Source organism: Nestor notabilis, unplaced genomic scaffold (assembly GCF_000696875.1).
Source record: "Nestor notabilis isolate BGI_N333 unplaced genomic scaffold, ASM69687v1 scaffold19088, whole genome shotgun sequence".
Classification (NCBI taxonomy): Eukaryota; Metazoa; Chordata; class Aves; order Psittaciformes; family Psittacidae; genus Nestor; species Nestor notabilis.
This window is the reverse complement of record NW_009939871.1, coordinates 30,164-46,574: the sequence shown is the minus strand read 5'-3', so window position 1 is coordinate 46,574 and position 16,411 is coordinate 30,164. Positions and strand designations below refer to the sequence as shown.

Sequence of the window (16,411 nt, the reverse complement as noted above, 5' to 3'; positions counted from 1 at the left end):
AAAGAGTGTTGTTTGTATTGCTATAGAAAGAAGCAATGCCAGTCAGACAAATAGAAACTTGATAGCTGTCAGGAACCCAAAAGTAATTTTCAGAAATATTACTTTTTTATGGCAGGGTAATTTGTTTCATTTTGTTCTTGCTTAATTGTATTTGTGTTTATTGCCAGAATAACAAAAATTACTTAAGCCTCTCAAGTTATGCTTACAGTCCTATAATTACACCTCTGGAGTGAATTATTCCCTGTTTTCAGGGGAAGACAAGGGTGGTTTATTAAGTTCATTGCGCCTATTTTTAATCACATGGAGATGTTCTTTTTGAAAAATAAAAGAATAAGTAAAAGTTGTAGTTAGTGTTGATAAATTGAAAATTATTCTATTCTGGTTTTCTGTTTTCTGTGCTGGACACGTCACAGTACATTTGAACTGTCACTCTTCCTGACAGTGTTCTGTAGCTCTGTAGAAATAAATTAAGCTGCGCTATGCATTTATTGGTGGCTAATTTAGTTTCATATGTTTGTTCATTTCATAGTAACATGTATCTGCAGTGTTAGGTTAATCTTGTATACCTGTAATAATATTTAACAAAACAGTCTTTGGTTTATTTACATGGCACTCAATAATATCTGTAAATGCAAGAAACTGGTTTGCTTGCAGAGTTTTAAATCAGGCTTGAAAAATTCATTTAAGTCAATAAAAGACAGTTATTTGTATATACAATGAGATTTATAAAACAATTTCTGCTGCATATTGCAGTATTCCTGAAAGGGATTGAAAAGCTTTCCCCAAACGGGGGTGGCAGAATTTGCCTAAGAGGCTGACAAGCTATTTTACAGCAAAGTTAACTCTTAACACTGAGTAGTGGTACTTACCTTTCTAAAATTCTTCCATGCTACGATTTAACTCAGTCACAGTTTAAACTGGATTTTCTGTAGCATCCACAGGTTTAAAGGGGAAAAGTTCACTTGGGCTGAATGCTTCAGCTATTGTCCCTAGTCTGTTGCTATAGTTTCTGCTTTTTAATCCCCCTTGGCCTCAATCCTTCAGCTGCATATGCACATTAACTTAATTACCTTGAGTTCCCTCACTGGAATCCCAGAGCAGTAAGTGTAAACCTGTGCATATTTTAGGGTTGGACTTTGCTTTGTCTTCATTTTTCTCAGCTTCTTCAGGCTAACATTAATGGCTCACAAATAAATACCCTAATTTGAATATCTACACTTATAATTTATCCTTCAGCAAAATTATTGTACTCTTAATCTGTTCTTTCTCTTGTTGATCAGTAACATTTATTAATGTGTTAATGGTTTCGTGCAGAGAAATCAGGGTAGAAACGTGTTTAAGTAAGTGTAAAAGCTGATGGACCTGTGGAAAGCAATCTGTCGATACAGTAGGTACAAAATTCTTTGTGTGTCTGAATGTGGAATTTAAGCTATTTCTGTTGTGTCCTTGTTCTGCTACAGGACACCCCACTCCTGTGAGAGCTCAGCCTTCTGACAGCCAGCTGCTGTAGGGTTGTGAGTAATGTGGGGTGCAGAAAGGGCACTTGGACTCACCCAGTTTTAAAATACAATGGAAAAATTCAGAATTAACTAGAAATCTGCTGTATTATTTTAACAGTGAATGAGGTATTTGCTCTGTGTGATGTAGCAAGTATATTTAAGGAGTTCTAACATTACTGAGGGTATCACTGCTGAATTTCAGGAAAGAGCTTTCTTCACTAATTAATGTTACATAAACTTTTGGAAGAAAAACTGAACTTCTGTTGTCTTCTACAGCATTAGGAATGAGAGATATCGGTAACTTGTTGTCACTCTGTGACTGTGTTGACTAGAGTCATATTTTGTCTTCTGAACTCAGTCCTACCTGTTCTATCAGTCAAGGTGAAGCTTTCAAAATACTGAGTGTTCATTGCAATCCAGGGATGCTTTTTTCTTTCTTCCGGTTTTCAGCAAAAAGATCAATGCAGTTCACATCTTAGAAGCTAATCCTGTTAGATACGTTGCTTTTAATATACTGGGGTGCTCATGTGTGCAGCATGCCTCTGTTTGCCAGGTCTATAAGGTAATAAGGATTTAAGTAATTACTTATTCTGGCTATTTCAATTACCTAGTGATAGCGGGGGGAAGAAAAAGGTAAAAACCACCACAAGTGTTAAAATTGCTTTGGACTTGATTTTCTTTCCAGGATAATGCAAAGTATGTATCTCTAGTGATTTTAGATTTTACTAGTATTGTTAATTTCTTGGTGACTAAGAATATCACATCTACAATAATTTACAAAATAAAAATGTATTTTACATTAAATGTGTATTGCATTCTGTCAGGCTTTTCAACAACTGTTCTTCTAAACTGGGTGATGTGCCATCGGTATTTCTTCATTTAAAATTTGCAAATAAGGAGTTGTAGAAATGGTTGAGCCCATGTGTGCCTGTTTACTGTAAATAGGTTAGTACCACGAGCACCTTCCGATTTCCTGTCATAGTCATCCACGTAACTTTGCACATATTTACTTTTTAGAAGTTGTCCATGAATAATGCAGAATTAATAACTACCCTGATAGCAATGCTTTCTGTCATACTTAGGAAAAGAGGAGTGTTTTTTTCAAATTCTGTAATTGCAGTTTCTGTAAATTATTTTTCTTGTTGACAGTTTTGGGTTTGAATCAGTAAGAGCTTGATGGAAATGAAGTAAATGATTTACTAGTACTCTGTGGGGGAGTGTGAAGCATTAATTTCTTGCCAGTGAACTGTTATAAATTTGCAGATGCTCTCTTCTAAAGAATTACTTGATAAATTTCCATTGCATGTGGAAAGTGGCCAGAAGTTACAGTATCCCAGTTGGGCTACTTTTTACTAAACACTGTGAAATTCTTATTATCAGTCCCAATGTTTCTAAAATACACAGGGTTTCAAATTGGTTTTGTGAGTAAAACTGAATAATTGTTCTGGTTACAGGTATTAGGATTCCTGGGGCCTCCGTGGGAGATGACATGCAGTAGTCAGCCTGCCAGACCTTCTTTTAGGATGCCCATTTTCATTTTCTTGGCAGAACAATTTGCAAACTACTTTTTATTTTTAACCTGTGAAGTCTCTAAGTGTTGTTTGCTAGGTGCTTAATAGACATTCAATAACTCAGTTCAGTGGGAGAAAACCAAAGTTTTGAAATGAAATTGCGCTTGTGTTCTTCCCTTAATGGCAGGAGCAATAACAAGTTTTTCTGTTCTCATAAACTTTGTCTTCAGTTAAGGCTCATACTTCTGTTTTCTGCAGAGACCAGATGAAACTTCAGCTGTAAAGAATGTTTTCTGCAAAAAATAAAAGGATGCAAAACAGTTGTTAGGAAATCTTTTTTAAAAATATGAACCATACATTGTTATCAAAAATATGTTGTAGGGAACGGTCTCATGACCAAAAAGGCATAAACTATAAGACAGGAGCCCATCTAAGCCTTTCTTTCTGTAAACTAGTTATTTTAATTTAAATAACTCCTGTTCAAATACAGTGATCCTTGGAATGACATTTTGAAGGGTTTTTTGTGAGAGGGAGTGAGCGGAATTGTTAAGTCACATTATGAATTTACTGTGTGTTTTTCTCAGTGTTCTCTTTGAATCACAGAAGGGATGTCTTTTTTGGTGGTGTTCAGAGCGAGGTGCTCTGCACCTTACACTTAAGATAGTCTCATAGAAAAGAGTAATTTTCTTTCAGTGTTAATTGCTCTTGATGAATAAATAAATTGACTATGACTACATTCTGAGATGAATTCTGGCTTCAGATCTGGAAGGCAAACCATATCTGGAAACCTAAATGCTTCTCCTGAAAACTGCAAAGGCTATGCTAATTAGGTTTATTCTTCTGTAACAGGCACTACGTTTGATTTCTCCAGTAAGTATTTTAGACGAACTTCTATATTCAATGCATATTTATAAAATCAAGTTAAAAATTGTAAATTTCATTTAAGGGGTTTTTTTCAGCATTAAGTATTCAATAAACTAGGACTTTAATGAAACTAAGGCTTTATAGGATGGTTCTGCAGTCTTGTTTTCTAGGATTTGTTTGATGCTATGTGATTTGCTATGTGATTGGTTTTTGCTGCTACTGGGAGCTCTTGGGCTGCTTGGTCATTTTCACAAGCAATGTGAGGGATTCACACTAACATAAAAGAATAATAACATACCTGAGTTCCACACAGTGCTCTTAAATTTTATAACCAAAGCAACTTAACAGCAGCATGTTAGACAACTTCTTTTGAAAGGTAGCATGGAAAAAAACTTTATCTAGAAGCTTCTGGATTTCACATTCATTTTTAACCATTCTATATTCTGATTCTATAAACATTTGTATTGGAAAAGGTCAGTACTGTGTGCATGTCTTGACTCAGCAGAGCAGGTTAAAAACCTAGCCATTTCATAGAATCACAGACTGGTTTGGGCTGGAAGGGACCTTAAAACTCATCCAGTTCCAACCCCCTGACACCTTCCACTAGACCAGGTTGCTCCAAGCCCCTGTGTCCAACCTGGCCTTGAGCACTGCCAGGGATGGGGCAGCCACAGCTTCTCTGGGCAACCTGTGCCAGGGCCTCACCACCCTCACAGGGAAGAACTTCTGCCCAAGATCTCATCTCAATCTCCCATCTCAATCTCCCCTCTGTCAGGTTAAAGCCATTGCCCTCGTCCTGTCCCTACAGGCCCTTGTCCAGTGCCCCTCTCCAGATTTCTTGCTGGTTTCTCCAGATTTCCTGCTTGCATTCGAGTCTGGAATAATACTGCAGAATAAAGAAATCTCTTCCTTTTTCTCTAAGGAGCCACATACAGGTTTAGCATGTAGTGCCATCTGGTTTACATAAAGCTAGCTACTGCTGCACAGCACCTAACTTATCCTCCAGAAACCTAATTTACCTTTCTGAAAACATTACCTCCCTTACCTCCCTGTTGCATTTTCCGAGGCTGTAGACAGGAATCTTCACCACTTGAAACCTAGCACTGAAAAGAGAAAATGACTCCTTTTTCTCTCCCCACTTTTTTTTTCTTTACATAATTAATGTGTTGAACATTATAGGATGAAGAGTTTATAATTTTATGAAATTTGGTTGGCTGAGAAAGAGACATTATTACAAGTAGTTTCCAGCCAAATTGTATTTGCTGAGGAGTGATGGATCTCTTGCCAGCACTTAAAGAGGCACTCTTCACATTGGATGTCTGCACGCTTCTCGTGGGCAGAATATTAAAGGAAAAAGTTTGATGATTTGATGTATAAAAACATTTAGGAGAGAATTACATTAAAATGTAAATTGAAAACCACTGAATCATGTAGAAGAGTGGTGGTAATGAATTAAATTAAATATATTAATTCAGTATCCTAAATTACATATTTAATTCAGTGAAAATCATGTAAAGCTGTGTTAAATTTGAACAAAAAGGATTGTTTAAACAATAGGTGTTTTGACTCAAATTTTCTTGTATCAGGAATAATAAAGCATACAGTTCAGGAGCAGTGATTTGCTGCATGTTAAGTGTTAGTTTTATCGATGCAGTCATCCACATTACAATAGTTATTCTTGTTCCTCAGATAATACTGCTTATCACATAGGCTTGAAAAACAAGTGTGATTCTCCTAGTGTCAAGGACAGCGGCAGAAAGGACAACTCTGTTTCCAAAGGATGACATTTAAGAGTTTTTATGTCATTTTAAAATACATGATTTTTTTAATCTGTAGCTAAGCTTGAGTTGGATTTGAATGTTTTAAGATGCTTGAAAGAAAGGCTTATGTTGCAGCTGTTGTTAACAACAAGAGAAAGATGATACTCATTTCTGTTTGTATCTTGAGCATTTAGTGAGGAAGTTCTGAAAATTATTTTTGTGAATGCAAATCAGATGCAAAATGACTAAATGGTTTTGAGGGCTCTGTGGAAATGATGCAATCCAAGAGAAAAATAGAACTGAGAACTCGAAGTATAATCATAGGTGCAAAATAGCCTGTTAGATGCCGTCTCTGCAATGAAAAGCCAAATAAAATGATAAAATAATAATACTAACAATCCTAAGGTTAGAAACTAAGGTTAAAGTTGCCCATTATGGAGCCAGAGATTGTTCAGACATAAAAAGTATTTGTTGTTCTCATGCAGTTAATAGTGTTAAAAATAGATCAAAGTTACATTGTTCTCGGTATATCTGTGCAATATTGCGATAAAAGGGGATTGTTTGATTTTACAGTAGCACAGTGCGGCTGAACCAGACTAGGAAAGGTGCTGGTTGGTGCTGGGGACACTGAGAAATTAAGCAGTATGTTCATAGTTCTTACCCAGCACTTAAAATTATTACAGTAGTAAGTTGTTTAATAAAATGTTAGTTTCACAATGCCTCAATATCCTGAATTATATATTTAATTCAGTGAAAATCATGTAAAGTTTAATTAGCTTATGTGCAAAATCACCTTTCTTCCAGGGTATGTGGGAGTATACCTACTGTGTGTGTGTTTACATACACACAGTAGGTATAGGTATACGAGTAAACACATACTGTATGAAATAAAAGCACTCAGTTGTATCATAGTGCGCATCTCCAAACAAAATTAGTTCATTTATAATTGAAAATTTGCATATTGTGACAATATGTGTGGCACCATACCAGATTTCCAGGGTGGGAGACAGTGAATATATAGAAATCATGGTTCTACTGCGTCCAGATGCTAGCTTTTGGTATTGGTAGTCAGTTTCTCTTTAGAAACATAAGATCCTCATAAAATGATGAGTATCTTGCTATCTTCTGTAGGCAACAGAAGCCATTGTATTACAGATGCACCGAAAGAGAGAAAAAAACCTATACTGGCATTCTCTTTAAAGGTTTTGACTGGCTTTATATACTGTTGTGGCCAGCTGTTACGATTGAAAATGTAATATGCTAAGCCAGTGAGTAAGTTTTCCTTTAATCAGCATGGCTTGTATGTTACTATATTATTAGCTGATGAGAGTGAAAAACTGCGTTTTTACAACCCTAGTCTTAGTAGTCGTAACTTATCTCAGAAGTGATACTGTAACGTGATTAGTGTAATTGAAAAGTATATATGGAAAAAGGAAATTTTCTTTCTTCAGGTAGAGAGTGTATTAATTGAATAGTTAAGGAAAGATGCAAAATAAAAGAAAAAACAGGGTGAATTGCCAACAGGTTTCTGAGGTGAAAACTGCAGTGGAAGAAACTAACCACTCTGTCTATTTGGATGCATAGATACCCTGGTGTCTGTTCTGTCTCTACATGGAAATGCTAGTATCTGATTTCAGGTGTTCTTAGCGTTTAAAAAGCATACACATTGTGACTAGCCAAACGAAGCAATAAAAAAGTAAAATTAATTTTCGTCACTACCTTTGCTGGAATCCTTCTTGTGAGCTGACTGGTCTGAATTCCCAGCATCCTTTTTAAAGGAAAAGCAGGCTGCCTGGTGCTGTTTGTCAAAGTGAAAGAATTACATGCTAGGAAACACCTTTGTCTAGCTCTTATTTTTCCTCCAATTCCTGTAGTTGACAAGGGGTGCTGAGATTGTATGTCGTTTTACAATGGGACTAGCTTACTGATGGCCCAGAAAAATTCTCTGCTGTCCCTACAGCCTAATCTCCCGCAGATGCCCATAGGGTCAGTATACCCTTTTGTCTCAGAGAATGCATGCAAGCCCTTACTCAATGGTACACGAGTAGTTCCTTCTGTCTTTTAGAATACGCTCACATCTGGACCATGTGCTGTCGTTGCTTTTTTCCCTAAGCAGTAGCTTGTTCTAGAAGGTGAATGTTCTGCCTGGTTTTTTCTGCTCTGCTTGGAGCAGCAACAAGAGGTTTATACCAAAATGTTTTAATTGTCTTTCCTCCCCCTCCGCCTCCCCCCCCCAGCATTATGTGGCATTTATTTGAACTTAATAAATTGATCTGGTTTATATTTCAATGCAGAATGGGTGCAGCAGACAACATTTACAAAGGCCGAAGTACCTTTATGGAAGAACTGACAGATACTGCTGAGATAATAAGAAAAGCAACTTCAAGATCACTAGTAATTTTGGATGAATTGGGAAGGGGAACTAGCACACATGATGGAATTGCTATTGCTTATGCTACACTTGAACATTTTATTAGAGAAGTAAGTGTTCAATCTGACACATGCTTGCGAATGCTTTTTCAACCTTTTTTTGGAAGGCTGACATTGACGTGGTATGCATTTCCTTGTAGAAGTGTGGCATGTCTAAACTCAGAGAAAGGGATATGATGCGTTACTCTCTTTAAAAAATTAAAAGCCAAACCTTCTTATGTACCTTATTACATTGTTGTAGGTGGAATCACTGACACTGTTTGTCACTCACTATCCATCAGTTTGTGAGCTGGAAAAGGTGTATCCAGACAAAGTTGGCAATTACCACATGGCTTTCCTGGTGAATGAGGAGGAAAGCGCTGAACAAAAAGGTACAGTAAATCCTTCTGAAATTCTGGTACTGTAGCTATAAGCAGAATTTTTAAAATTGTTGCACTAATTTAAAACTCAACATGCAAGTGGTACATCCAAAGTCATTAGAGTATCAGTCTAAATAAACATTTGGAGGGAGCTTGAAAACTGAACAGCCATTTCTCTTTAATATTAAATATAAGGCTTACTGAGCTTGGTCAGATAAACGATTCACCCAGCCCGGTGTCCCAACTTTTTACAGGAGCCAAATACAAAGGATTAGGTGAGAAGGGACTAGGGATCAAACATACGGCAACTCCTTCTCCAAAAGATCTGACTGTCTGCAAACATTTGCTATTTTGGGGGTTTCAGGAGCTAGATGTGTTTTCTGTTTTTTAGTATCTTCAGTGGATTTCATTTTAATCAGGTTGTCTAGTTTTCCTGAGTATCTTTATGTACTTTTAGCCTCTTCATCCTACTGCATCAAGATGCTCCAAAATTTAGCACTGTGTGAAGAACCACCTCTTGTTTGTTTCCAAACTCTTAAAACATATAACTTGACCTGATGGTCTCAGTTCTTGAATTAGAAGAGGCAGAGGAACAATTTCTGTTCATTCTTTCTATGCCATGTGTAATTCTTGTTTATCATAATCCCATTCAGTTCTGGGTTTACCAAACAGACGGGTTACAGCGTTTCTTCTTGTCACTGTTGCTCTTAAGTAGTATTTTCAGTAAAGTTCATTAGCTTACTGGTTAGCTCTTTTTCTTGTTTGATAATGGGTGTGTTGAGCAACTCTAACTGCAGTGATGATCACCCTTCTTGGTGAGAATTGAGGAACTGACTGTTACGTCCTGTTTCCTATCATTTAGCCAATTATTTACAAAGGCAACGGACTGCCTTTTAGACTATGGCTGCTTAATTTTCAGAAGAGCATTTGATGCTTTTTGACTCTTGTCAAAAGACTTTTGAAAATCCCATATGGTTTATGCACTGGATCTCTCTCTTACTCATGACTCATGTGGCTTCCAAACTTATAACAGATTTTTGATGTAGGATTTCCCTCCATATAAACTACTACTTTTTTCTTTTTCTTTTTTTTTTTTCCCTCCCCTTAATGTATCAGGTTTAGTTAGGTGCTTGATAATTCTGCTTTTACTCTGGTTTTCACACTTTGCCTAGGCATGGTCTTTTCCCTGACTCATTCTGAGAATATTTTAAGAATGGGCATGATATTTGCCACTAACTTCCCCCCTAATTAATTCTTAATACTGTAAAAAAACAGTTTAGTATTTGCCACTTAATGTGTTTAAATATATAATCTATCACTTTTAAAATGTTTTTCAGAGAGTTAATTAAAAATTTAGGATTTGGCCTAGAGGGAGCCAAATAGAATCCTAGTATTAGAAACAGGGATCCCTGAAATGTATGTTAACTTTGAGCGCAGGTAGTTCAAAGTAGTGTTGTGTTTAGGTGAGCGCTACCTAGCCACACTGATGTTCCCAGCTAAGAGCATCACTCTCATGAGCATCAGCATGTCCTTTTTCTCTCAGAGTTCAGTTCATTAACTGTTGGTCTCTGATACTCTCAGTCAATTGAAATGTTATCAACATACAGTACTTACTATTCTTTAACTGTTGTGTCTGTGAAACCCCATACTTTGTGTTTCAGTGCTCTGCTTCAGCATTTCTGCTTTCAGTGTTAGCTGCCTGAACCTTCAGGCCATATGTATTCTTGACTGTTTTGCTGCAGAAATCACAATAGGTGTAGTAGCACAGCCTGCAAGCAACAATGCATCCGTATTTCTTACACTGCCTGTATCTTTAACTCCTTACATATTAATGTTTTAATTGTTTTATTTAAGGTGAGTTTTATGGCATGGGCTTTTTTCTATCTTTGGCTTGTATCATTCAGATCCAGTCAGTTTGAGTCATCATTTATGGCAATCTCCATTGTTTCCAAAACCCTACATTTTTAAGACAGAAGAATGAATGGCAGTGAGTAACCCCATTGTTTTTGTGCTCTTTACACAAGGCCTAGATTGTGCAGAGATGCAACAAGGATGTCTGAAGAGGAAAAGGAAAGAGTCATCCTATTTATAATGATGGCTCTTATGTTTCCATCTTACTGTCATGGAATAGAAAGAATTCATAGCAAAAGATCCACCATCCTAATCATTGTTTTTTCCCAAGCATTTTCTATGGCTCCTAGCTTCATGGCAGGCAGCAAACTTTTTGTAGTGCTTCAGTTATGGTCTTCTTAGTTGTGGGTTTACTGACACTTCCTTTGTTCTGTCATTGCACAGCAAATGTGAGATGCAGTATCCCGGTTACAGCATAACTAATCAATTTAACATACAGAAATTCTAAGTTGTACACACACAGTCTGCTTGTTATGACATTGGGTAAAAGCATAGTAAAGGTTTTTTTCAGTCTCACAATGGGTAGGTAACATTTGTGGTCTCATGGAAATATTCTTCTTCCCTATTTCTTCAGTGGAATAAATCACACAAGAAGCATGAATGAAAGACCACAGTCTTTGCTATTTTAGTCTTTGGTATACTAAGTTTTGTTAACCTCATAGAGGAGGTTTTGATTTTGGCTTTATTTCTTTTAGGATCTGAAGATGAAGAACGTCCTGAATTTATCACTTTTCTTTATCAAATAACAAAAGGAGTCTCTGCAAGGAGTTACGGGCTAAATGTTGCCAAACTGGCAGATATTCCTGAAGAAATCTTGAAGAAGGCAGCTCACAAATCAAAGGAGTTGGAGGGGATAGTGAATATGAAAAGGTCAGAAAGATTGTGACTTACTCCCCCACCCCTCCCCACCCTCCCAGTGAAACCAGCTGTGAATTAAAAAGCATTTTGCACACTGTGATTAAAAAGAACAGTAAGAGCTACTTCAGATATCCTCTTATCCTTCAAGAAAGAGACTAAAACAAAAGTGACAAAGATACTGAGGAAATAGTGGTATCTATTTGAATCAAAACTTTAGATTTTTTAGTTAGCTCTTATGTCAGAGATTAATAGCTGCTCTCTGAGACAAGATTTTAAAAAATAAATGCATATTGAGTTTATATTAGGAATAAACTATTTTATATTTTCTTACGGCAAATACTAGAAAAATTACTATTTCAGTTGTGTATCATCACTGTTTTCAGGAAGATGAATTTGAAATACAACCTACTTCTGCTCACACCAGTAATAGTGAAAATAGCTTTAATTTAGAAAGTATATTATTTACTTTGGAACTTGAAATTGTGTTTGCATATGATAGTGTAGAAGGGAATGTGGATATTCTTCTTCTGGTTTAACTTTTACATATATCTAATGTCCTGTGATTGGCCCCCAAGCACACAAAACTTTACTGAAAGTCTAGGGATTTTATTATTTTTCTGGTAACCAGTTTTCATTTAGGGGCATATGTAGCCTATATAAAAACTGAGTTAAGAAAATTCCCATGTGTATGAAATAGAATCATCTTTATAAAACCTGTAACATTATGTTCACAGTTTAGATATAAATATGTGCTAGTATTTATATTAATTTCCAATTAATTTTTTGTTGTTACTATTTTTAGTGGCAGTCAGCCAAAAATTCAGATAGCCCTTTAGGAATGTAATAAATCAGGATCTTTGTTCTCTGATGGATGTAATTAATCCTGACAGAATGATTTCATATGAGAAAATTTTAAGTATTAATTATTTGTAGGTGCAGGCAGTTATTCTGCAACTTAGCTGTGCTTAGCATTTAACACCAGTTTTTATCCCCTTTTAAGAAAGCAAAATAAAAATACTCTATTTGAGGATAACTGACAGCTTATGGGAAAATAATGCAGTAGCTTGTGTTTTATTTGGAAATAATAGTACATAATTGACAAAAGTAAAACAACAAATTACGAGCAATATCTTAACTCTGTTGTTACAGGATAACTAGGGTCCTAAAGTCAAGAAAATATTGTTCAGAAAGGTGAGAATATGAGCTGGAAGGCCAGAGTTACTGTGTAATAAAATTAAGATGTGAAATAATATAGTATGTCCCTTTGGTTTATCTTCTGTGGAAATGATGCTAGCATATTACTTGGACAGGGCACAAATAGAGTTCTAGTGTGTCTCCATTGCTAAAAAGGGAGTTAATTGCACACAAAACCCATCAGCAGTAAAAATAGCATGTGATGATGTAGTTACCAGACTGATTTGCAGTGCCCAGAGAGGGCTAGAGTGAGGGCTGACTGGGCAATCTTATTTGCAGGCCTTAATTGTGTCCATTTTATCAGCTTTTGAATATGTAAGCAACCATCCATACTTTAACTTTCAGTATGTAATCTACTCACATTCTTAAAGTGAAAAGGAATAAATAACCTAAAGCTGTGATGAGTCCTTTATCCTGACTTAACAGTAAGGCTGGAAGCCCCTGCTGCTGTCACCCGAGCTACATGGGGATCACAGGTACTGGGGAGGACAAGCTGGAGCAGGCTCCACATCTCCTGCAGGAGGGTGCTCCCTACCCTTTTCTCCATGGTGACAGGGCTTTTTTTTGCATGACCACAGAATTGGCTAGGTCAGGGATCTGATCCAGCTGAAAGGTCATTCTTTCTCCAGTTGATAGCATGCAAGTACAGTTTCTTGTTGTTACATATGAACACTTATCACTACCTGAAGAAGAAATGGTGAGAGTGAGAAGAAAGGGAAGCCTTTGATTCTGGCAGTAGTTGGTAGAATAATGGTGACCTTGACACTGCTGCTCTGCTTGCCAGACCAGCGTACCCATCTGAAGTTGGGACACTTTTGCCTCCCTTTTTTATGAGCAACAGTGCTATGTCACATCAGGGGTTCAAGGATGTGCAACATCCACCACACAGCAGCTGCTAATTCATCATGTTTGACCTGTACCAAGTTATGCACTGTAGACCTCTTGTATGTGCTTTGAAGGGAACTGCGAGCATCTGTCATTCATGGATCATCTATCATTCTTAGCACAGGTTGCCCAGAGAAGCTGTGGCTGCCCCAACCCTGGCAATGCTCAAGGCCAGGTTGGACACAGGGGCTTAGAGCAACCTGGTCTAGTGGAAGGTGTCCCTGCCTGTGCAGGGGGTTGGAACTGGATGAGCTTTAAGGTCCCTTCCAACCCAAGCCATTGCATGATTCTATATGATTCTACCAGTATAAACCTGGAGCTCAAGTCAGGGGAAAAAAGTGTCTGATGATTTCACAGTGCATAAATTAGTGTATTACTTAATTCTTCATTTTTCCAGTTTTCCTATGTAGGTCATTATAGAAATATTTTATTCTTGTATATTCCTGTTTATTTTCACTTATTGCCATAATGTGGTCTAAATATCAAAGTATTGTTCTTTGTCTTCTTCGCTAAAGAGACATTAAGAAGTTTTAAAATGGGTATGCTATATGTGTGGTAGGAAATAAAAATTATCATGATCTTGGGAAGCAAAATCAGACCTGTTTATAGCAGTACACTTGTGCTGTCACAATACTCACAGGCCAGCTGCATTCTTATTTTTATAAATCACTTTCATATTATTTAAGAAAATCCACTGGGTAATTCCATCCAGTCTTGACATCTTTGTCGTCATCAATGTGGGTTAACCCATTTTAAATGTCTTGTTATTTGTCACAGCTCTTACAAATCCTTCTTAAATCAAAAAATATTAAAAAAGAAACAGGAAGGATGTGTGTACTCATTTATTTTGGAACTGTGTTATCTCTTTATGATTCTGCAAGTGCAAATTTGTAGGAACTGAATGCTGGAAATTGAACTGTGCAAACTACATTGCTGTTTATTTCCTTTAATAATTTGCTCAGTGTTTTATTTCATCTTATCAATGCTTCTGGTACTGCAAGTTAGTTATGAAATTAAAGTGTTGACTGTCCTAGAACCAGAATATGTATATTGGGAAATATTAACTGATGGTTTAAAGTTCACATAACATTTTGGGCTATGCAAACTGCTATTTTTGACTTTGTATTAAAATTCTAGAGATGACTGTAGGGCTTTTAAAGGTTAGAGGTGCTTAATTTAAAAATCTGTCCGCATTTTGAGTAATATATGGGTTTGGGTTTTTTTTCCCTCCCCAGAAAAAAGCTGAAGTCCTTTGCTGAAGTATGGAAGATAAATGATTCTCAGGAACTACAAAAATGGAGAAGTATCTGTAAACCTGAAGATGAATGAAAGGATGGTTTTTAATCTTCGGATCATGCTTAAAGATGGAAAATATTGGAGATGCAAAATGTAGGTCTGGAGACTATAAAAGATCCTATCAGGGTGTAGTTCTAGGTGCATTAATTTGACTTTTCTGCCTTTTGAGGGATAAGAGATGCTGTGTCATGATATGATGCCCCACATCTGCTTCCTGATTGCATGCAGTTTTCTCACTCCACATTCCCTCCCTGAAGTGTTTTCCACACTTTCCCTTAATTGCAAGATGTTTACTGGCTTTGGAAGTAGTTTCTAATATGTTTAGAAAACATGAAAAATTACATTGATAAATTATTAGGTGGATCTTTTATAAATAAAATAATGTCTTTTAACTTTATTGTACTTCAGTTTCTAAAGAAATACTCTTCTGCATTGGGAAAATGGAGCTGATTTTTGACTGTGCTATATACTTCTGTGCAATTGCTAAGAATGAGTACCATAAAGAAACTTTTTTTTGTGTTCTGGTATTAACAAATTTAAAATCCACAGTTCTGTAGAGCACTCTGAAATCTTACACGTGCAGTGAATTTAAGAAAGCGTGTGGTATGTGGCTGGATTAGAAGAGGTTTTTTCTACTGATGAGATTGATGATGATGCAACTAGTAGTTTTGAAAGCAACAGCACAAAACATGCATTTGACTCTGTTTTGTTTTCCCTCCTCTTTACTCATACACATGCCTGCTTCCTTTTTTTTTTTTGATCTTGGTCCTCTTTGGCACAGTCTGGAGAAAGACTTACTCTGAATAATGTTGAAGTATCATAAGATGAGGTGAAAGAGGCAGTTCAAACTACGCAACTGGCATCCCCAGTGCTCTGTCAAATGCAGAGTAAAGACGGGAAAAAAGAGAAATACATTTTTTTTTAAATTTGTAGTTCTCAAATCCAAATATCAAATGGGAATATGATACCCAATTTAGTTTTCCTTTATAAATATAGCTAGGTGAAATATCTTGCTGTGAGAAAGAACAGTGATGTTGACATACTTAAACCTTGGCAAAAGTTTGTTGTATTTAAAATACAGGTTTTATTAAGTTGTGTATTGGGTTTGTGTGGCAAGGGTTAGTGGGGGGGAGGGGGCTGCAGGGGTGGCTTCTATGAGAAGCTGCCAGAAGCTTTCCCCATGTCCAGTGGAGCCAGTGCAGCTGGATCCAAGAGGGATCCACTGTTGGCCAAGCCCAAGCCCAAGCCCATCAGCGATGTTAGCAGTGCCACAAGATAACCAACTTAAGAAGGGGGAAAAGTTACTGCACAGGAGCAATTGCAGCGTGAGAGAGGAGTGAGAATATGTTAGAGAAACAGCCCTGCAGACCCCAAGATCAATGCAGAAGGCAGGGAGGAGGTGCTTACTGGAACAGAGGTTTCCCTGCAGCTCATAGGGCAGCCCATGGTGAGGCAGCATGTCCCCCTGCAGCTCATGGAGGTCCATGGTCGTGCAGATACCCACCTGTAGCCCACAAAGGTCAGTGGTGGTGCAGATATCTGCCTGCAGCCCATGAAGACCCATGGTGGAGCAGTTACCCACCTGCAGCCCATGGAGCTCCATGGTGGAACAGATGCCACCTGCAGCCCATGGAGGACCCTGTCCTGGAGCAGGGGGATGCCTGTGACCCTGTGGGAAGCCTGCACTGGAGCAGGCTTCTGGCAGGACTTGTGGCCCTGTGGAGAGAGGACCCCACACTGAAGCAAGGAAGGAACGTGAGTAGTCCTGGCCTGAGGAGGAAGGACCAGCAGAGAATGTGTGATGAACTGACCACGACCTGCATACCCCATCCCCCTGCGCTTCT

The 16,411-nt window shown here is 37.5% G+C and overlaps 1 protein-coding gene across 1 annotated transcript in view; it reads left to right on the top strand.

Moving 5' to 3' along the window:
• Window positions 1–14,831, top strand: part of LOC104410042 (DNA mismatch repair protein Msh3-like) — a gene marked incomplete at its 5' end in the record, with an annotated part of 50,575 nt that extends 35,744 nt beyond the window's left edge. Inside the window, 4 exons of the mRNA XM_010020096.1 lie at window positions 7,929–8,115; window positions 8,306–8,435; window positions 11,030–11,204; window positions 14,507–14,831. Of these exons, the coding sequence (XP_010018398.1) occupies window positions 7,929–8,115; window positions 8,306–8,435; window positions 11,030–11,204; window positions 14,507–14,600 (586 nt within the window). The remainder of the gene's footprint in view (window positions 1–7,928; window positions 8,116–8,305; window positions 8,436–11,029; window positions 11,205–14,506) is intronic.
• Window positions 14,832–16,411: the final 1,580 nt, after the last annotated feature.